This window comes from Triturus cristatus, chromosome 3_1 (genome assembly GCF_964204655.1).
Source record: "Triturus cristatus chromosome 3_1, aTriCri1.1, whole genome shotgun sequence".
Classification (NCBI taxonomy): domain Eukaryota; kingdom Metazoa; phylum Chordata; class Amphibia; order Caudata; family Salamandridae; genus Triturus; species Triturus cristatus.
In genome coordinates, this window is record NC_140583.1 from 445,505,186 (window position 1) to 445,531,660 (window position 26,475).

At 44.3% G+C, this 26,475-nt stretch overlaps 1 protein-coding gene across 2 annotated transcripts in view; it reads left to right on the top strand.

Moving 5' to 3' along the window:
- Positions 1-26,475, top strand: part of TRPM7 (transient receptor potential cation channel subfamily M member 7) — a 2,096,104-nt gene that overhangs the window by 908,768 nt on the left and 1,160,861 nt on the right. For both annotated transcript variants that reach the window (XM_085644243.1, XM_085644244.1), the window contains exon 16: positions 10,767-11,047. In XM_085644243.1, coding sequence (XP_085500369.1) covers positions 10,767-11,047 — 281 coding nt within the window. The remainder of the gene's footprint in view (positions 1-10,766; positions 11,048-26,475) is intronic.

Genomic DNA, 26,475 nt, shown 5'->3' on the forward strand with positions numbered 1-26,475 from the left:
CCCTGTCTCCTTTCCGGCTCGCCCACCCGGACTGGATATTCTGCACACGCACGGCACCAGTCAGTGCAGGCACGAGCAGTGGCTTTCTCTCTCTCGCCTCTCTGTGGGTGACAATCTCTCCTGTGGTTTGCTGTCGCACCCCGAGCAGATGGAGATCTGCAGAGACACGCGTGCGTGTTTATTTTTGTATCACGCTTTCACTTAAAGTGAAAGCGGGAAGCAAATATAAACAAGCGGCTTTCGTTGGCGTAATGGCGACAGCTTGTTTAGACTTCTACATACTTGTCTGGGACAAGAAAGAATACCAGCCCAGCCATTTCTTTTTCAGCCATTTTCAGTCCCCCTCCTTAAGGGCCTCCTCTTTTGGCAGGACAACAACAGGCGTGATATTTTCTAATTATTGGTCGTTGCACTGGCAGGATTCTTTGTTTTTGATTTTGTTTTTATCCTTTTATAAACCGGAGCACTCTGGGACTTGTAGTCTTGTCTTCCCCATTCCAATTATTTGGATTACCATACCTGAAAGGAACAAATAGCATCAATGAAAGCCCAGAACTAGAAGCCTGACCTCGCCCTCGCATGGATGCCGTAGCCAGCCTAGCCTAAATAAGATTGTTTTTACGGTGCATCGATGGTTTCCCGTTTCGCATTTATGACGCTACTTTGTTTAAGTTGCTCCAGAGAGGTGAACTGGGGAAAGCAGGTGTCTGTGGAAACTCGTCTCATCTAAAATCACATCTTAAAGGAGCCAGTCACGTAAGACTATCCCTGCACCCGTCCAAAAGGCCAGTTTCTTCAGATTCCAGACAGTGAGTCAGAGGCACATGAACGAGGGATCGCTGGTGGTACAGAAAGGCGGGCAGCGTCCCGGCCTAATTCCAACATACGACTGGCCCCGCAGCAGTGGCGTTCCTGAGCGCTGTGAGGTCTCTGGCGCGCCAGGTGAGCACTGTGAAGTCACTGCACGCAATCTCTGGGGCTCATGGTACTCCACACAGACTGAGTAGTCAACATCCCGTTGTAGTGTGCGGCTCTTAAGACACACAATCATATTTGCAGTTTAAATGTACTGTTTGAAATGCGCGTTTATTTTTTCAAAGCTCCCTTCTTAAATACGTGATGTGGAAAACTGGATGGGTCATGGGTGTAAGTGTTGGGCGAGAACCTTAAGCGTTTTTTTGTGATCGTTTTGCACTGAAAAGATTTCTTTCTGAGATGCATGCAGTGGTCGAAGTGGGGGAAAAAAAGTAGGGGAACTGTGGGTGGAGAATAAGAGGGCGGGAATAACCTGAGAACATTATCAGTGGGCGGAGTTGGAGGTGTGGCCAGAATGTGCAAAACATCCCACTTTTTAGTATTTGTTTGGCATGTCACTGACCAGTTACAGCTTATTAAGATATTTAATTCAATCAATGGATACACATAATTATTTAAGGTTTAATAGTTCCACTCATACCAGTGTAGGGTTTCGGAGCACTTGACATCACACACTACACAGAGGCAATCAATTATGTGTGTGTAAATCACTGTATAGGAATGTTACATAAGACAAAGGACTAAAAGGTGTAGAAGTCACATGACAACCATACTAGTGGGCAGTATAGTTTAAAAGTGATTGGTCTGGACAAACTCAGAATTTAAAACGTAATACCATGGTTTCGGGTTCTCTTTAATAATCAAAATTGATTTCTATTCAAATGAACACTTTTTGCAACATTAGGATAATCAAAGACTGGGGGAAAAAACGATAACGCTCTAATTTATACCTTGCAGTTTACATGCAGCTCTTAGATGACAATAGCTCACTGTTCTATGTTAGGTTTTTAACTTCTAAACTGCAAGTAACTAAAGATCTGTCTGACAAAAGCAGTAACCCACTGACATTATGTGCACTTTGTGATCTGCACGATACATGTTCTTTGCAGCAGTAACACATTAAACCCCTGCGCAACCTTTCCATGAATCAAACCTTTCACTAGACAAAACTTTGATCTCTCTCTCTAGGAAGAACATTAATCAACGGAGTTATCATAACATTTTTATAGCTGCCAAAAATTGCTAGAGGCCAGGAAGGCGGCAGCAAGCACTTTTAAAACCATAATCTACTTGCCACCCTAAGTCAGCTCTCAGTGCTGACTTAGGGTGGCAACTCAGCCCTAGAGCTGGCACTTCTCAAGGGTCCTGTGCCCTCAGTGACAGAGTCACTGTTGCTATACTGTGTGCTGCTTCATAAGCCTACCCGCAAGACTAGAGGTGACTTCAGTATGGGTTGTGGTGGACAGGCCTCCAAGGTTAACCCACACTTGCCCCCACTAGGGCAAACCTGCTCGTGCTAAGACACCAGGGCTTCTATGGTCGTGCGGGGCCGCCTTAGGCCTAGCATGGGAATGTGCTCCCTCAGGAGAGAGGACTGGACAGGAAGGCTGAACCTGGTTCCCTAGTTCCAAATTCGGCAGCTCTGACCATAGTGCCACATCCTCTCCCCCAATGAATACCATACTGCCCCACTGAGAGAAACTTGCACGGCCTTCAACTACAACCCAATTGTGCCCTGCTATACATACATGGATGCGACTCAGTTCAAATTATGCACTAGACAAGAGCAATTCGCTGCCTAAAAAAACGTAACAAATCTTCAAAAAAGCAAACCCTCATTGGGAATGCAATATTAAGTTAAGCATATGAAATGTAAGCAGGAGCAACATGGTTATCTTAACACTTTTCCACTCACTATTCAGAAATCAGTAAGTGCTTGTGCCTGAAAAGTTAAGGACATGACTAGAGGGCCTGGAAGGGACCCACTACCATGTCCATTGCTTATATATTTACAAAGCGTAAGCAGTATGGTTTAAAAAGACCACATCCATGAACACCGAGCCGCGGTACGCATTTTGTTTTCCAATCCACCCATCAATCCGGCATTGCGGTATCTCCAGGAATGGTGCATTTACTCATTCAGGTAAAACAATGCTGTTCAAAGAAAAGATAATACAAAAGTAGCGCTTCACTGGCAAACTCTGTATAGAGGCGCTAATGTGTTTGGGCGTGAATAAAATCAATCTGGCTGCTTTGTGAACACTGTCTTGCTTTATTTTTCATAGTGGAACCTTTTATTTCTGCCCGTCCCGGAGGCTGTACTTTGGAATAGAATAATGTCAGAAAAAGACAGCATTTGCAGCAAAGTATTTTTTAGGTCTCGCCTGAGACAGCGCTTTAGCGCTGCTCTCGCAAGAGCTTTTGTAAATGGGGGATCTGGAAGTGCAAACGAGTGCTTTCAGGCCTCCAAATACAGTGCATGTGCGCCGTGCGCGCGCACCATTTGGCAGCCTGCACACCGTTTGCTTTCACTGTCGCGGCCGCACGGCCGCTTTGATGTGTGATCGCGATCACTTTCACACAGTGCATGTGCGCCGGGCGCGCGCACCATTTGGCAGCCTGCGTGTACATTTCGCGGGCGCTTTGATGTTCTCAGTGAGCTGCGCGGCCACTGCGAACATCAAAGCGCCCGCGAAATGTACACGCCATTTGCCACCCCCTCCCTTATCCCATTTCCTGCTTGTCTGGTAAAGCTTCCCCACCTTACCGGTGACCATGCATTTCTGAGAAGGCTCACACAATTGTTTCTAAAGGTTTCGTTGCTTTCCTCGAATGCCTGACACTTACATCTGGGTGACAGCGAACTGCTTGAACTCGTAGCAACAGTTCCTGTGCAACAGGTCAATTTTGTGATACTTCAACACAATTGCATCCGGGCGGCTGTTCACTTTCCGAAAACCGTGCAGAATTTCTTCTAGGTAAACACTCTTACATTTTTACTAAAAGGTGCATTTTGACAGCATTTGTCTATCGATCAGAGTTTCATGTGAGACATTTCTGACTGTCACGGTTCCTATATCAGATCCGCGATTGGCTACTCTGCAGCGTTACTAACCAAAAGAGAAGGATAGTAGAAACACTCCAATAAACGGATTCCTTCCCAGAGCAGAGATGTTCCTATATTACGGTGATATGGCTGAAAATTTCAGAAAAACACAATTTGTACGTGGAGAGTTAATAAATCATATGGTCTTAAAATGGTAAACCACGTGCATATTAAACCAGAAGAGCACGTGCTCCCCAATGGAGCCTGCCCAGCATGAGAGATGTTTTCTTAGTACTGTTCCTTTAAGCTCGAACACAAATCTGTTCCTCTCCCCCTGCGCCTTTTCAGCTGATGTCGTTTGCTCCAGTAATCGCTCCCAGCTGAAGGCCCCTGCGGATCGTTTTGGCCAGAAGGAGCGCCACGGGGACCCGGAAGAATGTCAAAGCATGGCCTCCTAAATGCATCAGTTTGCTGCGGCCTTGAAACGTTGGGGTGCACTGTGACCAACCATGGGATTGGTTGCTCAAAAAGAGATCTGGAGGGAGACAGACTGACATTGCGACATCGTTACACCTTCGCTTTGTAAGAGTGGTCGGATGGTATTTAGTCCCGCGTCGCCTTCCTGTGCTAACGTTTGGACTTTGATTTTAACAACCACAGATTACATGTTAAACTCAAAATAAAATTCTTGCGGTGTGAGTCTGAAACCCCAATGTGGAACAGCACTAGACCTGCAGGACTAGTACCATTTTTCGGATTTTTCAAGCCCTGCCTTACCCTTCTAAGCTCTTGAAATGTTCTCTTGTAAATGATGTAACTTGTAACTGATGTAACTTTGTGGAACCTTATGTAAAGTGCTCTGATACCTCTGGGTCCAACCAGCGCTATATAAAAGTTAAATAAAATAAATTAATAAATACATTTAGCATCCTTTCCAGAATCTTGGGTGGCAGAGGGAGGCAGGAAATAGGACGGTAACTGTTAGGATTGTTCGTGTCTAGAGAAAGCAGCACCATTGCGTTTTTTCAAGCCGAGGGAAAAGAGCCTGAAAGGCACATGAGTTGGAAGATCTCAGACGGCTTGGTGGCAATGGTTTCAGATACTAAACTAGCAACTGAAGGGGAGACGAGGATCGTCTGGCAATCCTGATCTAGCGGCATCAATCAGCTTGGTAACTTCAGCAGTGGTAGGCTGAATTCAAGGCCCGGAGTTGGTAAACAATGAGAAATATTTGTCCACCGAGGGAGCAGAACAAAGATTTGAGAAGGTGTTGAAAACATCCTCAACCTTAAGACGAAAGGCAGTGGCCAAGGAATTACAGGATTGGCTACATTCTTTGGGTCGGGGAGCAGTAACAGAAGTGAGTTTTTTGACAGTAGAAAACAAATCCTTAGAGGAATTAGTTGGGAGTCTATCTTACTGGTGAAATAGTCAGATTTTGCTTTATAAATAAAGAATTTATACCTGGACAGACAAATCCTGTATTTGACTTTCATTGCTGCAGTAATTGTTACCCACCAGCATCTCTCTTGCCTTCTACATACTTGTTTCAAGATCCTGACCTCCTCAGAGAACCAAGGAGCAGTAGGGCAATACCTCTTAATCTTTACCTTTTTTTCGGGAACTAAATTTTGGACGCTGTCGCTAACCAGTGAGTGTAGATGTCAACAGAACTGTTGACATCATCTAGCAGACCCGAGGATATCTTAGTCATTAATTGTGAAAGTTTGTTTTCTTGGAGCCTATGCCAAGCATGAGAGACAGTGCAAGATGGACCGCTTGAGGGTACATAATTCACCTGGTTGCAAGAAATATTGAAAAAACAACTATGGTCTGACCAAGGGAGAGGAAGTGTGGAAATGGTATTTAGTAATGCATTGTTGGGAAAAATGATGTGAATGTTCCCCGCCTGATGTGTGAAATCATGCAGCAATAGAATTGTCAAGGTGAGTGAACACTAACAGCAGCACTCAGTTGCGCGGACGCGTTCTGTGCCGTTTAAGTAGAGCTCTATGGGTGGGGGCGGGGCCAGAGGCGTTGCCTGCTCGCGCTTCATGATTTTTTAAACCGTTGGAAAAATTACATAAACAAACTAGTGTCCAGCAACCGCCGGAGCCGGTCCAAGGCTATCCTGGAAACCGGGTCCTACTGTCAAAATCAAAGCAAAATTAATTGGAAAGTAACAAATGTTAAATCATACACAGAGTAAAAATGGGCTAGTACACGATTCTAGATGGCCCCCACAGAGTGAGGCCGGGAGCCAGGCAACTCCCAAAACAACGGGATGATATGCCTACAAGGAAATCATGCAGCAACAGAATCATCAAGGTGAGTAAACAGTAATTTTTGAAAGACATGACCCATATGTTTCTTCCTGCTAAATTCATAATGCTACCTGATTTTTCTTCCTATATTTTTGATGATAATATTGTTTGAGCCCATACACTGATGTGTGGCAATTGAGTGAGCTAAAGCCTATTCGGTTCATCCTTTGATCACCTTTAAACTTCTGTATCCTGCTGGGACTGAGTTGAGACAGCATTGCTGGGGCATATGTTAGGCTCTACAACAGTGGTACCCCAACTTTTTAGAACCACAACCCACTTTTCAGAACGACAAACGTTCACGACTCGCCTTACTTTAATGGACATGAGGAGGGTGATATTTTAAATGTAACTAAAGCATCGTCTTGACTGTTGCAAATGATTGAATCCCCCTTGCAGATAACCCCCATTATGGCTTTACTGGGTTATACAGAGAAAATAGAAGCAGCTTAAAGGAAGTACATAGCATTGACTCTACCTCTGGCAAAGCGCAGGTTGGCATGCAGGTGGGGTAGGGGGAAGAGCCCCCAAACTTAAGGAATGGATTAAAGATCTTATACTCTGGCAAGAACCGTTGCTAACATTTGCAGAACTCTTACAAATTGCGTCCAGACCTAAAGATATCCCTTACGAGCTTACCTATTGAATAACCCACAATGATCTAAGGTGTACCAGAGTGAAAATGAAACAGAATGAGGACAGGACGAGAAATCATGAATAAGGGTACGCCTACAGTTCACTATGAACATGCATAGCGATATTGAATGACGAGAGCTTAGAGATGTTAAAATTTGCTTTAATAGAAATGAAACTTTTTTTTTTGCATGATGTGTAATGTCCGCAATGTAGTATTATACCTGATAACTTGTTTAATATAAGCTGACGATGACTAGAGAATTGTTATGGAATGTAAATACGTCCACATGTAATCGTCGACTACAATGAATGTGTGCTCCTGATATTATTGCATTTGTAATTAAATTTAAAAAATAAAGCATCGTGCTGTAGCGCACTGTCATTTACAGACACCACATTTTCTATTGAAGTGGCCATTAACTTTACAAAGACATCCTGTTTTACTGATAAAACTATATAGCAAACAAATGATATGTGGCAATCTGATTTTTGTGAATATAATTTGTGCATCACCAAGTAAAGTGTCTTGATTTGTTTTGTCCTATTAAAATCTGTTTCCATCACTCTTCAGAATTACAAAAACAATTTGCTTCATTTTTTCTTTTCCTAACTGCTGAATAAATATGGCTTCTTTACAGGTATCTACACTTTGTTGTGTGTTACACAAAGTACACAACATCACACTTTCCTATACTCCAGCAAGATTGCTGCATAATTCATTTTAAAAACTCCTCTCATTTTGCAGTCAGATAAAGAAAAGTAAACACCAATCCCATAAGCAGCAGTTTGTTACAAGACATATAGTCTGTCTTTTGACCTCTGTGATTAAAGCACCCAATGTGACGCATCAAAATTCAGCTAGCAACCCACCAGTGGGTTCCGACCCACAGTTTAGGAAACCCTCCTCTAGACTTTTATTGTGACCGAACCAAGAAGCATCATATTGATCATCTATTCCTGTTTCTTAGCTCTGTGGGACGCCAGAAGGACAAGGCAGTCCACAAAAGTAGTTTTTGCCTGATAGGTCTCTGCATTAAAGTGTGCTATGCTCTAGCCAAGAAAGAGTAACCCACAGGAAGGGTTCTGTGTTCCATCTCTTTTTAGGTTGCCTTATTGTCATAGTCCATGCGTGTTCTTGTTCTGTGAATCAATAAGTGAGTCAAGACATCTTTATTCGGATAATCAGATATCCATAAAAGAACAATCACATTAAAAACAAACACAATCGTGTAAAATACAAGATAAAACACAATTCATCACATACAAAATAAAAGCCACCCCTAAATTTGTGACTGAATCTGTTGGGAGGCGACATGGGCTTCGGTGCACACCTTCACTAGGCCCTGCTGTCTTGACTCTCAGGCCCACAGGAAAGGTAATTTTGCAAGACTTTTGTATAATCTGCTCCTCACATCCACCGCCTTCGGGTAATTCCTGGCTTTTGTTTCATTGGTTGAGGAGTCTGTAGGAAGAACTATTCATTAATAGTACTGGTTATGGAAGGTAAGTAACTTGTTCTTCCAGATAGGTTTTTCTCCAGCATGACTGATATAGGTATTGTCTGGTTCAGGGCTCTTCCCCAAGGGCCCAGGCAGCTAAACTATCGTTGCACTGGGAAGAGATTTGAGATGCTATAGAATCTCTACCTAGGGGTAAGGCTCCCGGGGTATATGGGATCCCAGGGGATTTGTTTAAATCTTGTGTGGATCTATGGGCTCCTCTCCTTAAACTGTAGTTCAATGTAGCTGTTGGTGAAATATTCCCTAAGTCCTGGCGACAATCTGTTATTGTCCCAGTTTGCAAGAAGTGAAACAGGAGTTACCCTTCCTGTAATAGACCCATTAGTTTAATAGATACTGAAGTTAAAATCATAGGCAGAGTCATCCTGAATAGATTAACCCAGTGGTCTGAAGAACAGAATATCTTGTCTCATATTCAGTATGGGTTTCCCGCAGGGAGGGGTACTGTGGGACAGAATCTTAATCCATCTTATAATTAATAAATATTTTCGGGCAAAGAAAGACTCTCTCCATCTTTCCTTCATGGATATCAGTTCTGCATTTGACCTGGTCATTGGGAAAACTTTGAGCTGAGCTGTGGTCCATGGGGGTGGATGAGTGTTTGGTTAGTTTCCTCAGGGATCTTCACCATAGATTAACGCCCAAGTACATTTCGGCAGTAAGGGTGAATGTACAAATAATTTTGCAGTTAGTAAGGGGGTTAAGCAGGGCCATATTCTATTTAGGTTGGATTACTTTACATACTTAGGTATTTTACTAGACTCCAAACTTAGCTGGCAACCATTATTAAAAAAGAATGCGGGTTCCCTTATGAGATCCTGTGCAGGGGATAATGAATTACCTTCCCATTTGGCCCATAAGCCTCTGAAAATTATCCTGGATGTATATAAAGGCAAATGTATAGCAATTTCAACCTTTGGCAGTGAAATATGGGGTTTTGTGAACATTGACCAACTGATGATAGCAGAGAATAAGTAACTCGGAGGACCTTTGTGATTGGGACAGTATATCTCCACTGAAATGATACAAGAGGAATTAGGTATCAGTTACATTATAGATTAAATTAGATTGCAGCCCCTCCTGTTCTGCTGTAGTGTTTGGTTGAAAGAAGTTCTAAGCCTGAACAGATTAATCATACTCAATTGCATGAAATTAGACAATGCATGCAAAATTCCATTGCTGATTTACATCCTAAATAATTTTACAAATTTAGGAAGACCAGAGTTATTTTTAATCTGTCTAATATTACCAAACAAGATGTGGCCTGGTTAAAGCAACCTTTTAATGTAAGAATGGCTACTGAGAGAGAAACGCTATCACTGGCCAAACCATTATTTAGAAAATGTATCATAGTTTAGAGGGTGCACAGATAGAGCCGTATTTACTCTGAGATGCCTATTAACCAGCGCTGTCTTTTAACTTTTTTTAGGCTGGGTCTGTTTTATTAGTTGTTGTATCTGAAGGGAACATGGTATAAGTATACTGATCCTGCATATTGTTCCTGTAATTTGTCTTTTAAATAGGATACCTTGCACATCGTGAGGATATGTCCAATGTTTGCACAGCTATGGCCTAAATATTTAAAACCTTTTTTTTATTTTTTATTATGCTTTTGATCATGTTAGGCCCGCTTTTTTTGTTTTTTCAGCTGTTGAATTTACAATTAATGTTCTAAGATATCAGTGTTTCTTGTGGGAGTTTATAAAGTGGTACAATAAGGGATACTCCGAGTGATGTAGTATGCTGTATAATCTATTTATGCTTTGATGATTATATTCGGGCAAGAACTGCTGGGAGAAATGATCAGTATAATAACATATATTAAGGTTTAATTGTTATAAAATGTTATTCTTTCAACCACTGTAGTGCTCATTTTTTTCTAACCTATCTCGGTGAGTATTTTTGAGCTGCCCATACTAGTAAATAATACAGATAATCCAGGTGATTAATGAGTCCGCTTCTAAGAACTTTTCTGAGGTTTTTGTTCTTGTGGTTTTTGTGTTAGTATTGTGGTAGCACTTTGACAATCGATGTATTATGATTGTAATTGTTTTATGTTCTTACACTGTTATGAGTTGTGATTCATATTTATCATGTTTCTATGTATTTATGCTGCTTTTGCACTGTACACTTTTATGGTTCACTGAACCAAAATAAAGTTGATTGATGATGATGATGATCTAGGTATTACATTTGAGAAACTTACATTATGTATTTAGGGCTAGGAACATGAAGTTACACCAACTTTGCTTGCCATGTTTGCTCCCATATTTGAGTTTTGCACTTGTTCATAGTCTTTCATCGTGAGATTTTTTTTAAAAGTGTGCATGTAGTCAAGTTCAAAAATGCATTACAAATGTATATACATGACTAAATAATATATAAGTAGTTTATATATTTTGATTTTCTCTTTTTTGTTGTAAGATGGATATCGTGACAGAAGAAGGAAAAAAGAAAAGAACCAAAGATGAAATTGTAGACATCGATGATCCTGAAACTAAACGATTTCCTTACCCTTTTAATGAACTATTAGTGTGGTCTGTGTTAATGAAAAGACATAACATGGCCCTTTTCTTCTGGCAACATGGAGAGGAGTCTATGGCTAAAGCATTGGTTGCGTGCAAGCTCTGTCGTTCGATGGCATGTGAGGCAAAGCAAAGTGATGTTGTTGATGATACATCTGAAGAATTGAAAGAGTATTCCAAGTAATTAAAAGAAACTTTTATATGCAATTTATATTCTGTTAAGAACGCATTTAATTATTTATTAGAGACATTTTAAATGAGTATTTGACTATTTTCGCATGTCAGGATCTGGGTAAATGACATCAAATAGGTTTTCTGTGAAGAAAACGATAAATATATGCAATGCTAAGTTACTTACGGTGACTTAAACTAAGCAATTGACTAAGCCTTAAAATATAAAAAGACTTGCACCAAGTTGCATTCTTGATTGAGCAAGAAATTAATTTGTCTTCCAAATTTGGTGAAATTTAGTTACTTTCCAAGTCTTTTGTACAAGATGAATGAACCCTAAAAGTGATGGATTTACGAAGCATCCACTGGTGGGGCATGAGGATGCAAATAGATTAATGACTTGGGACAAGACCTGTTGATGCGGTAGGGATAAATTTCTGTTGGTAATTTTGGGTTATAATGTTGGGGATTGAAGTTGAAGGAGTCGAGAAGATATGTTGTTACATCACAAATGATGGCATTCTTACTCCTGCAAGTAAAAAGAGTTGATATGCAGTAAAACCTAAAATGTCAAAGAAAAAGACCGCATATAACTACAGATCAAGCAAGAAAGATGGAGTTGTAGTTTTGCTTAGCTATTTCTATAGTAACTAAAAAGCCATTTCAAATGAATGGCATTTTCTCTCCATTTTAGGTCTATAACTCTCTTAAGTTTTACCTCACTCTTGTCATGTTTGAAAGTATTATGTTGTACGGGATGCCTTTTGCGTTTTATTTTCTCCATTAATTTTTCAATGTCTGACCCTTGAACCATTAACTTGATACAGGCATATTTTTTTTTCACATTTGGTTTGTAAGTAGCAAGCCCTTGAAATTCAATAATTATTATATGTGTAACAGCATTGTAACAAATGGGCTACCAAAACCACTGAATATGGTGATTTTGAACCTCTTCTAGACACAGACATGAATGAACCTTGTGGAAAACGCCCGTAGTACTATTTTTTTTCTCATGCCTTGCCTGCTCTCCCCACCTTCTCTTCCTCGCCCTTCTTTACCCTTCCCGATACCTCCCCCATCCCATTCCGACCTTCGACACGGTCCATCATGTTCTTTTGATGGACCGTCTGCGGGAGATTGGAATCCATGGTACCGCTTGGGACCTACTTGAATCCTTTCTCTCCAACAGACTTCAAACAGTTGCTTTAGGGGATTTTTCTTCTCAACCGTTCTCCCTGCCGTGCGGAGTCCCTCAGGGCTCCTCTTTGAGCCCTACACTTTTCAATACACACGTCTCATCACTGGCTCCACTCATTGAATCATACGGCTTTTCTCTAACCTCCTACGCTGATGACACCCAAATTGTGGTGTCATTAGTGCCAGGTGCAATGGTGCGAACAGCTTCACGTCTCCAAGAGTGCATGTCAGCGATAGGTAGCTGGATGGATCAGAACTGCCTCAGCCTAAACTCTGGTAAAACGGAGGTGGTGCTGTTCGGCAATGACCCCGGCATGGTGGCCAGACTCTTTAGGCATCTTACCCACCCCCAAGAAAAAAGTTAAAAATCTGGGAGTATGGGTGGACAGCAAACTCAGTTTTAAAGACCAGGTAAATGTGGTTGTATCCTCCACCTCCTTTACGCTTACAGCGTGCAGAAAAATAATACCTTACCTCCCCAAACATAGTATTCAAACGGTTATCACCACTTTAGCTCTGTCCAAATTGGACTACTGTAATGGGCTTTACCTCACGCTGCAAGAAGGGCTCATGCATAAACTGCAGATCCTCCAGAATGCAGCAGCACGATTGATAGTACACCAAAATATGCATCTATCTCAGCTGAGGTGAAAAAGCTCCATTGGTTGCCTATAAGGAAGAGGACTCAGTTTAAAGCTCTATGCCTGATTCACAAGGCACTACATGGTGAAGGCCCCAAGTTTCTTAAGCAACAATTCGCCTGGTATGTGCCAAAAAGAGCGCTGCGCTCGTCAGAGGCAAAGCTGATTTCTGTACCCAGAGTCCACAAATCTAGCTGGGGAGGCAGAAGTTTTGTAGTATGCGCAGCTAAGACCTGGAATGGTCTTCCGCTGCACCTTAGATCCACAACAAATGTATTCTCTTTTAGGAAGGCCTTAAAACCTGGCTTTTCTCTGCGTGATCTTTACATTGGTCTCCTTCTCATGGCCTCCGTAGGACTTCACATAGCGCCAGGACACCCTTGGGTAACAGCACGCTCTATAAATAGCAATAACATAACATAACATTCAATTGTAATGCGCTTTATCTTTTATCTCAACTTTTGTCCTATGCCTCCACACTTGCTTTATTTCTTTTTCTAGAAAAGTATTGTTAACTCAGGTTAAAGGTACTGGCTACCTTTCCAGTGAGCAAGGGGCTCCCATGTGAACGAATCTAGTTAGCTTGATGCTAGGGAAAATAGCCCTGTTAAACACAGACACTGTAACCAAAACAACAAGAAAACCTCATTGTCAGTCATGACCGGCTGTGTAGTGTCACAATGGGGTTTTCAGATTTATCAGTGCTTCCCTGACACAAATGTATGGTTGAAGTAGCGGCGGAAGAAGTAGTCTGCAGAGCTGATCAGACAACTGGTGTGATCAAGGATGGTTGCAATTCTACCAGTGGTTGGGTTGTCATGCTATCAGTGGTTGGGTTGTATTTGCAATGTTGTTGCTTTCATATGCATTTTTTGCATTCATGTCAGTTTTTTTTTAAACCGATATGGTAAAATAAATTAGAATTTTTCCTCTTTTAGGAATTGCAGGTACGTATTAGTCGTGGTTGTATTTACTGATTGTATCCTGTCTGGTGAAGCCTCAAACTATAAGGCCTTTGGATTAAATAAGATTTGGCTTCAGGCTCAACTGCTTGATTCTGATTCTGATTGAAATAGTTGCCTGCAGAATTCCAGATGCTTGTTTTGGAGGCCCCAGAAACTGTGAAATACCATGAAAGAAGTGACATATGTTTTAGCTTAGAGTTCATGAAAATCAGTGTCACATTATGCTGTTAGCTTATCAATTTAAAGAGCCTCTAATGTCTACATAAAAAATGTGGACAATCGTTTGTGCTATTTAAAGATATATTTGAAGATGGCATAATTGGCAGTAGCATTGTTAATGTCAGCGTTTAAGTGCAAATAGGAAAAGGAAAGAGAGTGCCGCTAGAAAAATGTAAGGACTTTGAAGTAGACCGTTTATGAGCCCCAAAATGGGAAACTTATTAAAGGCAATTTTGCCAAAAATCTTTGTGTCATTGAGAAGGGTTTAGTGTTTCTTATAGCCTTGAGAGATATTTGATTTGTAGGGATAGTGATTGACTCAGTTAATTGTTTTATGTATTGCCTGCTCCAGAAAGGGTTGAAATAATAGATGTTTTTTCTGCTCCGGTTCTCTTTTGAAGCCTTTTGCAAAGTGGAGATGTTTGCTGGGCCATATGACGTTTCATTAGTTACTAGTGGGGAACAGCCATTACAACGCGGTTTTTACCACGCGCAGCTTTTACATCGCATGCGTTACAACGCATGCGATGTTACAGCGCAATGCCATTACAACGCAAGTCTTTACATCGGCTTGCGCTAGATGGCGTGCTAACATTACAAATAGTGTAGTTTACTATCCCAACACCTTCCCTACTGTTAAGTGGACTGGAGTTGGAATAGTAAATTACACTTTTCTAATGTTAGCACGCCATCTAGCGCAAGTCGATGTAAAGACTTGCGTTGTAATGGCATAGCGTTGTAACATCGCATGCGTTGTAACGCATGCAATGTAACTGCACGCGTTGTAATGACACGCGTTGTAATGTCATACATCCGTTACTGGTGCATCAAGAATGCCTATTCTGTCTAGGCAGTAATGATTATGCAGCATCTTTTTAACTCTGTGCCATATGATCCAAAGCTATTCAGTAAAGAGTTATCAAGTAAATAGTAGGATAAAAGGAAGTCCAAGTTAATAGTGGATTCTGTGAAATGAAAATCCAGATTACCCTACTGACATAGGACTCACGCCTGTACCCATTCTAGGAGCAATTCTTTGTCATGCAAAGAAGTACAAGGATTTCTGGTGGTCCACTTTGTCGAGGTAAAAAAGCAAAATACCGAAGTAAACAACTTCTTCCTTGTCCTCTTTAGAGCATGCTCCTTCTATGAAGTATATTCTAAAGGTAACTTTTTCAGCATTTAGCTCTTTTAAGTCTTAGCCTTCACCCAGGATGTGCTGGAGATCTTTTCCAGAAGCCACGACTCTATTCTCGACTTCCGCTATGGTGGTATTTGTACTGTAACTGCAGTCAAGCCAGCTACTGTGGCATGTCTGAAGCTGCAACATATTGATCCTGTCACAATTTTGCACCTGTTAAGATTCCAAAGGTTCCAGTTTTTTGATTGAGGCCAATTTCTTTTTAGTTGTCTTCTGCATTCCAAAAGAGTCAGGGAACTGCCCACCAAACACCGGCATCTGCTGCATGAGGGGGACTCTAGCCCCCAGACTGCCCCGAGACGCTGTCATCATTCTTCACGCCCGGAGGCGCATAAAGCAACACCCGGCTCCGCTTCGCGGGAACCGCGCACCAAACACCGGCATCTGCTGCACCAGGGGGACTCCAGCTCCCAGACTGCCCTGCTCTCGTGCCAGGAGGCGCTGTCGTCATTCTTCGCGCCCGGAGGCACGTTAAGCAACTTGCGGCTCATGGGCCAAGGGCAGGCCCGTTATCGCCAGGAAAAGGCAGGTCAGCGCCACCCCCTTGGCTTTCGGTCCTCGTCCGTTATATGTAAAGCGGATATTCAGCAGGCTATAACATCAAACTGTGAGTAGAACACACATGACTTGCCTAGTCCTAGGATTTGTCACAGAGCCCCTTTATGATCCTGTGGTGCTTGTGTCCTTGAAACAACATAGTCGCATAGGAGAGCAAGCCTGAATTGTACTTACTTGCTGACTCAGTTGAGGGACACCTGTTCAAAAGATAGGCAGAAAAATGATGGCGCTACTAAGCAAACAGCAACTGACTCATTAAGTACACCCAAGCAGCCCACCACCATTGATAGTTCCCTGGCACATGCTGTAGGAGTTCTAACAACAGAAATTTACATGGCAGAGTGGTGCCTGACGATCACATCATTGGGCCGAAATGGAGGGTCTGTTGAAAGGGGGCGCGTCACAAGCACTACAATCACAGGCGAGGGTATGGTCATCGAACTAACAGACCAAGCCGATCAAGTAAAAGGCAATAGTGCCCACAGTGACCAGATTCCTACAATAGCTGAATTTAAACAGGGATCGTTACACACCACTCCGGAAGCAACATCCTCAAAGGCAGAAAGAGCTCTGACTAGAGCCCAAAAACCTGCCACCAAACGGAAGAGAATGTCTCCGATCACCCCCCGAACTCCAGACGATCTTCTACTTTTGGGAGAAGGCTCTGAAGATCACAACCAAATGGACTCACATATTTGGACACATTTTTGGGACAAAGTATCTGCTGTTAGTAAAATAGTAAACCTACTTAAAGGAGGAATTGAAAAAAGCTATGAGGGGGTCAGAATCTAACCGGTTGAGAATCACAGACAAATAGGAAAGGATCTGAGTAAGATCTCTAGTGGTCATCCCCCCAATTTGGAGGGCGCCACTGGACCCAGACCAGATGTGATGGTGACTAGTGATGTACCCAAGCCTAGTAGTAATACTATAAAGGGTGAGTGGAGAGCAGTATACCATCAAGGACCTAATCAACAACTTCATAGCATTGAGAAGAGTTCACACCCACAAGACCTAGTCACTATTAATTTACCACCCGCTAGTTGTCCATATGTGGTAATTCTAGCTAATGTCCCGCCATTCAAAGCAGGGTCCATGGAAACCACAGAAAGTTTGATGCACAAGGTAGTTCACTGGCTAAGTAAAAGACACTTATTTCCCCCTAGTAGAGCATATGAGATCTTGCTCACAAGGAGTAGGGTGGATTGGGCCGTTGGCAAAAAATAATGGGGGTGACTGTGTTATAATCAACTTTAGAAACCCCAGAATTGCAGGAGGTATTCTTAAAAGGACCGAGACTTTACCTGTTAGTCATCAGATATGAGTATACTACCATTGGGCTTTTTTTACCGTCACTTAAGGGCCATAGATCAACACCATAAGGGAGCATTCAATATTCAAACTGAGAGGCCTATCCAAAGTTCGTACCCCGGTTTTCGCAATGCCTAATAGATTCGAAGCACTGAGCTGTCTAAATGACAACGAATGACTAGGTATTGAGCGAAGCGATGCTGGGGATTTTAGGGATCAGCAGCCTATGCATGATATAGATATTCCTAAGGTTAGCCAGTTAATCTCTCATACCAGGACGGCCAATATACTTATACCGACTGTGCAGGACTCTTTTTCCAAAGGGCCGGTTGTAGATAGAAATGGCTTAACTACCAACAGCGATAATTTTAATGACCGTATAATGGTACCATCAACAAACCATGCAGTGATATTCTATAATAAAGGCTTTGAATTTGCTACCTGGAACGTGAACGGGTTGGCAGGCAAGGTACCAATAGCTGATTGGGTTTATCTCTGAATATGATATGTTTAAAAGAGGCCTGGTGTGTCAACCCGGTTCACATTGAAGGGTACTCCTCTCATTTTTTAGCAGCTATTAGATCACAAGCTGGACGAGCAATGGGGGGCTTACAAATTCTTGTCTCTAATAAATTATCTGTCAATATCAAAAATGTTGCAACAGTGGGTCCCCACGCACAACTGGTGTGGTTTAGCAAAAAGGATGCGAAGGACTTGATTGTACATTTTTATAATAATGTCTTCGACTCCTCAAGAGGTAACGTGGTAGTAGCCCTTGATCAGGGCTTGGAAACTTTCTTGTCCCTAGTCAACACAGAGTACGTTATATTTTTGGCTGCAGATTTTAATTTACAGGCATGTGGAGGTCCTAACTTGATGTCCTGTGGTCGCTTAAATGTCGGTGAGGAAATCAACCATTTTTGTCATAACGTTTATGGGGAAGCACTCAATCAGATGATTGCAAAATGACTCAACTCCTCAAGGGGGGCAGTGGCCCTAATGGGTGTTTACATCCAACATTTATAGGAAGGAATGTACAATCTACTATCGATCATGTGTCAGTATCTGTTTCCGCTGCTGGTCTGTGAGGCAATCTTAATGTAGTTCCTTCTCCATTTATTGACCATAACTTGTTGAAATTATCCTTTTTTTTTCTGGGGCAAAAAAGATTATGTTCATGACACAGCACACCATAGAAATTTGGCTGGGACAAATGGGATTAGATTTAAATGGTCAGGTGTTGACCCATGTTTAACAATGAGGAAAATAGTGGCCTCCCATCAAAGGTAAATCACATATTGTCTACAGGAAGAAATTACCTCATTGTTATTGGTCGAAAATTTCTGTAACATTACAAAATCGATTAAGGCAATTCTCACAAAAACCTCGAGACCATCATGCAGTAAAAGAAAGGGGTGGTTTGATGGTGCCGGCACTAAAGCCCTAAGGGGTTTGAAGCAGGCCCTGTCTAAATCACCAAGAGAATTATCTACCATCCAAACCCTACGTCGGGAGTATAAAACAGCTGTATCTGCCCGGAAAAAGATATTAAAGGAAGAGGCATGGGAAAATGTGATCATTGCTGCAAAAACTAAAAATAATACACTTTTTTAGGATGTAGTTAACGCCCCATTTCTGAAGAGTGATAATATCCCAGATTTTTTTTCTTTTGTCTCCGCGGATTAATGGGTAAATCACGTTTCTGAAATTTTTAATAGTAATATGGAGCCGAGGACAATTCAGAATGGTAAATGAGGGAAGAAACCTCCCCATGAATATTACAAATGAGGAAATTATCCAGGCAATCCATGCAAGTGCCGGGGGTCGGGCCCCTGGGCCGGACAGTGTCCCAGTAGATGTGTTTAAATCAGCACCTACTTTATGGGGACCCATCCTAACTAGGGTGTTCAACATATCTGCCAGTAATAGAATCCCAAAGACATGGGGAGAATCCACCATCCTACCCATATTTAAAAAGGGGGCTAAAGAGGATCCAAAAAACTGGACCAATCTCACTCCTTGATACATCTATGAAAGTGATGGGTAGGGTCCTGCTGATAAGACTAGAGGAATGGGCAACTGAATACTCAGTTTTAACACCGGTGCAGTATGGGTTCAGAAAGCGAATAGGGACTATCGAGCAATGTACAAATTTAGCGCAGCTTATCGGCAAATATACCAGGGCAAAGGTAGGCTCCATATACCTTTACTTTGCCGATTTAAGCAGTGCTTTTGACTTGGTAGACCATAATTTGCTCTGGACAACCTTAATTTCAACAGGAGCACCTAGGGCAATTGTTGGGTTTCTCTCCCGGCTGTATGAGAAGTTAGCTAGCCTTGCCCTTTTTGGCCCCCAGGGAGAATGTACACTGAAATTTAGAGTGGGGCGGGGGATTCGACAAGGCTGTGTTCTTGCACCAATCTTATTTTCCCTATTCATTAATGGAATAGACAAACATCTACAGACAATACAGGCAGCTGCCCCTATGGTGGCAGGTCGTCCCATACCTGTCTTATATGCGGATAACGCCGTCTTGCGAGCAAGAACCGCAATAGGCCTACAGAGATTAATGGACGCATTCTCTACTTTTATGACAGAAGAAAATGGTCATAATTAAGTCTAAAACATATACCATGATCTGTGGGCCCAAACCTAAACCTCCCAAAACCTTTTTTATTGACTGTTACTTCTTTTTGCAATCTAGGTATTCTTTTTATGGCTAACGGCTCCTGGTCCTAACACGTCATAAATATCTGAGCCAAAATGAGCAGTGCAATCCAGGGATTTTTTTTACATTTTCTTCCAAACTGGGGAACCGGCCGATTCATGAGATGGTAGCTTTATATAAAGCCAAAAGTGAAAATACAGCCCTTTATGGGGCAGGGCTATGGGGCCACACAAACAACAAGGACCTGCAAATACAAGAAAACCTGTTCCTGAAACGCTTGCTTTATTTACTGCCATCTGCTTCAAACACCATTGCACATCATTAGGTGGGTCTTCAGTTTATAGAAGACCTACTACTGGTACAACCATTGGTATTCTGGGACTCAGTATAGAAAAGGGAAGAAACTGCTTTTACTAAAGAAATTATTTTAGATTGCCTTAAACTGCACGATGCACTTAAAATACCATGGTTAGAAAACGTGTACAAGCTAACAGTACAGTCAGAAATATCTAAAACTCTGTTACACACGAAGAAAGAGATTAAACACACCTTTTTACAACTTAGGTTGTATCAGAGATCTAAGGCTGAAAAGGACAAACCTATTGTTGCCCAGTATATATTAAATAGCATAGAGGCAAGTACCAATAATTACCTGTCATACGTGACCTATGCCCATCATCTTTGTGTTAATAATATTAAGATGTGGCATTGCCCATTACCTTGTAGCTTTCCCTACAACGCGGTCTCACCCGCCTCAATATATGTTATGTCCGTGTGACAATAAAAGTGAGCAGAGTATAACACATTTTATGCTATTGTGTAATTTCTATAAGAATCTTCGATGTTTTTATTTTAAGCCATTGTTTATCACCCATAACATCAGGTCACATAAAGTAGCTTTGAAATTTTTGGTGACATTGGGTGACCCCTTGACTTGTTATAGTGTTGCCCTGTTTATTTTGAAAGCAATCCATATGAGAAAAACCTTGAGTATCTAGCAGAAAGGAAATGACATGATTCTATGGGATATTAGAATACCACTATTAGATGTTTTATGAGTAATTTTAATGTCTTGATTTATTGGTGATGTAGTAATATGAATTTGGTTAGGGTTTTTAATACAAGAAAAGAAATGATTTTACCAATTTGATTTCACCTATTTACAAAAATATGTTTTATCTTAATATGACTGTACTTTTATGACTATCTTTTGATAGACGAATAAAGATTAAAAACCGAGTCAGTGCTGTAAATTGAGGAATTATTTGGTTTGGACTCCAATACAAAACAGCTGCTTTTTCATATTATGACAGCAGTCTATGATGACGGTGATGAAGACTGTCTCTTTCCTCACTAGGTTTGTAGAACTTCACTGGGTGAAACACTTATCACAAAACAAAGTTCCCTAAGGTTCAGCTGAGCAGGTGGAGCTTTCACTACTGATAAAGGAGGATGCTGATCCTTTATTTGTCTGCATACTGTGAATAGGAAAGTACAAGGCTTTCTTGTTTACAGAATGTTTGACTGGTAAACAGGCTTCTGTAGTAGGGGATCTCTGTGTATAGTCATAATCTAGTGAATAGTCCCGCCCATGTGCGCGGACTCCGGAGCAATAAAAAATACTCTCTTAAGTTGTCAAGTCATACAGACCTGCATCTACACTTAAGAGAGAATTTCAAAGACAGATAATGCAGCCTATATCCACAGGCTACACTGTCCAGTACTTCAACTAGAAAGAATTCCACCAGCAACCACCAACAGCACTGCCTGTCCAGCTTTTTCCATAGAGAAAAAAACCTGCCTCTTCCAGCAAAAGCCTCTGGAATGATAGAGAGGAAGGAATGGACAGACAAGCCCCATAGGCTGCCATTATGTGGCTCAGAACAGGATACTGTGCCTTTAAGAAAATTCCAGAACTGTTCCAGTATCCCAGAATGCACAGCAGGTCCCTTTTACTTTCAGTTCTTTTTTCCGGCTCCTGCTAGCAGGACCCTGGAGCATTGAGCTCTCCCTTTTCAAGGGTTTATTGGTGTTTTTTGTCAATTTTTTCTCAAGTGTTTAGTGTTCTGGTGCTGTCAACATGCCTGGCTTGTTCGACAAGTGCCCAGAGTGCGACAGGAAGAAGGCTAAGTCAGATCCACACAAGGTGTGTATAGGCTGCCTTCCCCAGTCCCATGTGCCTGAAGAGTGTGATATCTGCCACTCGTTCTCAGCCAGGACCCTGAGGGAAAGAATGAAGATCAGGCTCCAAGTCCTGGAGGACAGAAGGCTGAAGGCACAAGGTGGGTCAGGAGGGGCTGATTCTGCCCATGCTGAGGCCTCTGGGGGGCTCCCCAGGGGCAGGAAGACCGGCAAACGCCCCCACTCTCCACCGGCGTCGATGACGTCGACTAAGGCGTCGAGAGGGATGACCACGAGGAGGCGTTCGACGTCGAGGAGGCGTTCGACGTCGAGGAGGCGTTCGACGTCGAGGAGGCGTTCGACGTCGAGGAGGCGTTCGACGTCGAGGAGGCGTTCGACGTCGAGGAGGCGTTCGACGTCGAGGAGGCGTTCGACGTCGAGGAGGCGTTCGACGTCGAGGAGGCGATTGCCGTCGAAGAAGGATTCATCGACGTCGAGGAGGCGCAGGGGGCGCCCGGACACCAGGAGTCCCTCGAGTCCCCGGGCTCGGGGTACACAGTGGTATATACGCCGCCTCCTCCTCCGCCACTGACGCCACCACCACCGCCGACTCCTCCTCCTCCTCCTCCTCCTCCTCCTGCTATTCCGCCTCGCAGGCCTTCGGGCCCACCACCGGTTCCAACGCGATCTGTCTCATTGCCCAGGTATCCGCCGCCGCCGCAGGGAACGCCTAAGCCGCGGTGCCAGGGTCAGCCACCGTCGCCGAGGACGGCGGACAGACCGAAGCCAAGAAGATCCCGCTCCGGATGGAGAGGGAGATCGCGGAGCCGTGGGCGTTCGTCGTCAACATCGAGACGGCGCCACAGGAGGCGCAGATCCAGATCGCGAACTCGATCATCGGCCAGGGACTTCTCACCGACGCTGTCTGACTCACCCGGGACGAGGGTGTCGCCGGTTGACGATCTGGTCTCCTTCCAGGAGGTGCTGCTGAGAGGTGCAGCCAAGTTGGGAATCACCGTGACGGACACCTACGACGTCCGTGATTTTCGAGACGCTGCACAAGAAGCACCTGTCTCGCCCCCTGCTGCCTCTCGTGCCGGGACTGGTGGAGCCCGCTATGGAGTTGTTCCTCACTCCGGCAGTGACGAAATCCGCCCCCTCCCGGCTTATGAAGAAGTATCGGGCTCCGGACTCGGACCCGACCTTTTTGAGGACGGACCCTAAGCCGGATTCAGTCATTGTAACGGCGGCGAGGAAGCAGCATGCTACCACCCCCTCATCGACAGTTCCGCCCGACAAGGAAAGCCGCTGACTGGATTAGGCAGGCAGGAAGGTCTGTGGCACGGCTGCCACCACCATGAAGGCGGCAAGTGCCGGGGCTCTGTTGGGGCCTTACGACCGTGCCCTGTGGGAGTCTCTACAGCCGTATGCGGAGCTGCTGCCTCGTGACAAGAGGGAAGACTTTCTGGAGACTTTGCGAGAAGGGATGCTAGTCTCTAACCAGGTGATCAGTGCGGCAGCGGATGTGTCCCTGCTGGCGGCGCATGGGTACTGTCATGGCGTCCACCAACGACGGCACGCGTGGCTTCGCCTTACCTCGCTCAAGCCGGAGGCTCAGCAGAGAGTGGCCAATCTACCTTTCTCGGGGGAAACCCTGTTCGGCCAGCATGCGGACGACGAGATGGCCCGCATGAAGACGGAGGCGGAGACCCTGACGGCTGTCGGGTTGGAGAAGCCAGAAAAGAAGAAACGCCCCTTCCAGAGACGGTTCGGGTCTGCGGCCAGAGGGCGTGGGCAGGCCTCGGGACAGCAGCAGCACCAGCAGTTCGGTAAACCCTTCCAGAAACGCCAGAAGGGTAGAGGGGGCCAGCAGTCCGCTCCTGCTACCAAGGGCCCAGCCGGGTCACGGCCCTGAGCATTTACTTCCCCTGCAACCGTTACCCACTCCAGTGGGGGGAAGCATTCAATTTTTTCCGGCAGAGTGGAGAAAAATTACTCAGGACAAGTGGGTGCTGAATATTGTTTGCAATGGATATAGTCTTCGGTTCATCAGCCCGCCTCCAGCGATTCCGCCGGTAAGCTCACGGTATCCACTGCGGGAGCTCCAGGCGGAGGCAGACATCCTGTTAAGGAAAAAGGCGGTGAAAGACATACCTCTGTCTCAAAGGGGAAGAGGTCTGTACTCTCGTTTCTTCCTGGTTCGCAAGAAGGACAAGAACGAGTTCAGGCCCATTCTGGATTTGCGGCAAGCAAACAAATGGATTCGCAGAGAGAAGTTTCGCATGCTGTCGTTGCATCAGATTTACCCTCAGCTGCAACAAGGAGACTGGCTCTGTGCCATAGACCTACAAGATGCGTACTTCCATGTGCCCATTGCACGGAAACACAGGAAGTTCCTGCGGTTCCAAGTCGGCGCCAATCATTATCAATACACAGTACTGCCATTCGGGCTAAAGTCTGCTCCAAGGACCTTCTCGAAGTGCATGGCAGTGGTAGCGGCGCACCTGCGAAGGAACAAGGTGTTTGTCTACCCGTACCTGGACGACTGGTTGATCAAGGCCTCATCTTTTTCGGAAGCGCAGGCGCACTTCCGGAGGACGTGCGTTCTCTTGAACAAGCTGGGGTTACACGTCAACATGTCCAAATCTGTCCCGACTCCGGTCCAGTGCATACAGTACTTGGGGGCCTCCATCGATACACGGTCAGCAAGCGTGTCTCCTTCGGAGGAGAGACGGTTATCGCTCCTTCGGAAGGCTCAGGACCTCATGGCCGCTCCATCGGTGACAGTGAGGAAGGTGTCTTCGCTGCTGGGGTCAATGGCCTCCTGTATCTTCCTCACGCCGCACGCACGGCTGCACATGAGACCACTGCAGGAGTGCTTGGAGGATCAATGGGATCAGAGAACAGGTTCTTGGGACGACAAGATCCGGCTGTCTCTACATGCTCTTCAGTCTCTGAAATGGTGGTGTTCGGCGGAGAATCTCCTCAGGGGGGTTACCTTCCACAAGGACATTCCCGAGATGACTATCGTGACGGATGCGTCTCTCCAAGGTTGGGGAGCGCACTCCGGAGACTTACAGATGCAAGGAAAGTGGTCCCTGTTGGAGTCGACGTACCACATCAATTTCCTGGAACTCAGAGCCGTGTACCTGGCGTTGAAGGCCTTCCATCCGTCCTTCCAGACCACCTCGTTGCTGATACAGACGGACAATACAACCACGATGTATTACCTCAACAAGCAAGGGGGGTCGAGATCGCGCACTCTGTGGCAGGAAGTGCAGGCGATCTGGCGCTGGCTTCTGGCCCGCGGACTGATGATCACGGCCACGCATCTGCCGGGGGTGCAGAATGTTCAGGCGGACGCGCTGAGCAGGCTGCTTCAGGAGAACCACGAATGGGTCATAAACGACGAGGTGCTAGGAGAAGTCTTCGCAAGGTGGGGGACTCCAGACGTAGATCTGTTTGCCACCGCCGAAAACAGCAAATACCGAGACTTCGCATCCAGGTACTACCAGAAGGGGACGCTGGGGAATGCACTATGGATCGACTGGTCGAACAGCTTTCTGTACACTTTTCCACCCATTCCCCTGATTCCGGCAGTGCTCATCAAACTGTCCAAGTCCGGGGCGCGGATGATCCTGATTGCCCCGGAATGGCCCAGGAAGTGGTGGTTCACGGACCTGCTTCACCGGTCTCTCCTTCCTCACATGCGGCTGCCGTGCAGGCCGGACCTTCTCACGAAGTTCGGGGGGCGGATGGTGCATCCCAAACTCTCGTCTTTGAGTTCGGCGGCATGGCTCCTGAGATAGTGCAATATGGTCATTTGAATCTACCAGAAGATTGTATGGGCATACTGAAGGAGGCTAAACGTCCTTCCACTAGGACTTCCTCTGCTTACAAGTGGAAGAGATTCTGCATCTGGTGCAATTCCAAGAACTTTGACCCGACGACCTGTAAGGAAGATGTCATCCTTCCATATCTTTTACATTTGGCGCAGTCTGGCCTTAATTTCCACTCCATTAAGGTTCATCTCGCTGCTTTGACTGCTTACAGGAAATGCCCTTCACAGACATCCTTCTTTCAGATCCCTGTGGTCAAGGATTTTTTGGAAGGCTTGAAGAAGGTGTTCCCTCTGGTCAGACTTCCCTCGCCTTCCTGGGAATTGAATGTGGTGCTGTCCAGGTTGATGAAGGAGCCTTTTGAACCTATTCACAAGGCTTCATTGCAGCACATGTCCTGGAAGGCGGCGTTCCTCGTGGCCATTACATCGGCCCGCAGGGTCAGTGAACTTCAGGCGTTGTATTGCCGAGAACCTTATACTGTATTTCATGCTGCTAAGGTTGTTATGTGTACTCACCCTAAATTTCTTCCTAAGGTCATATCTGATTTTCATGTTAACCAGACAATAACTTTTCCTAAGTTTTTTCAGAATCCTTCTTCTCCAGCGGAAAGGTCTCTACATTCCCTGGACGTTAGGAGAGTGTTGAAGTTTTATCTTGATAAGACCAAAGATATTTGTAGGTCAGACCAATTGTTTATCAATTATGGATCAGTC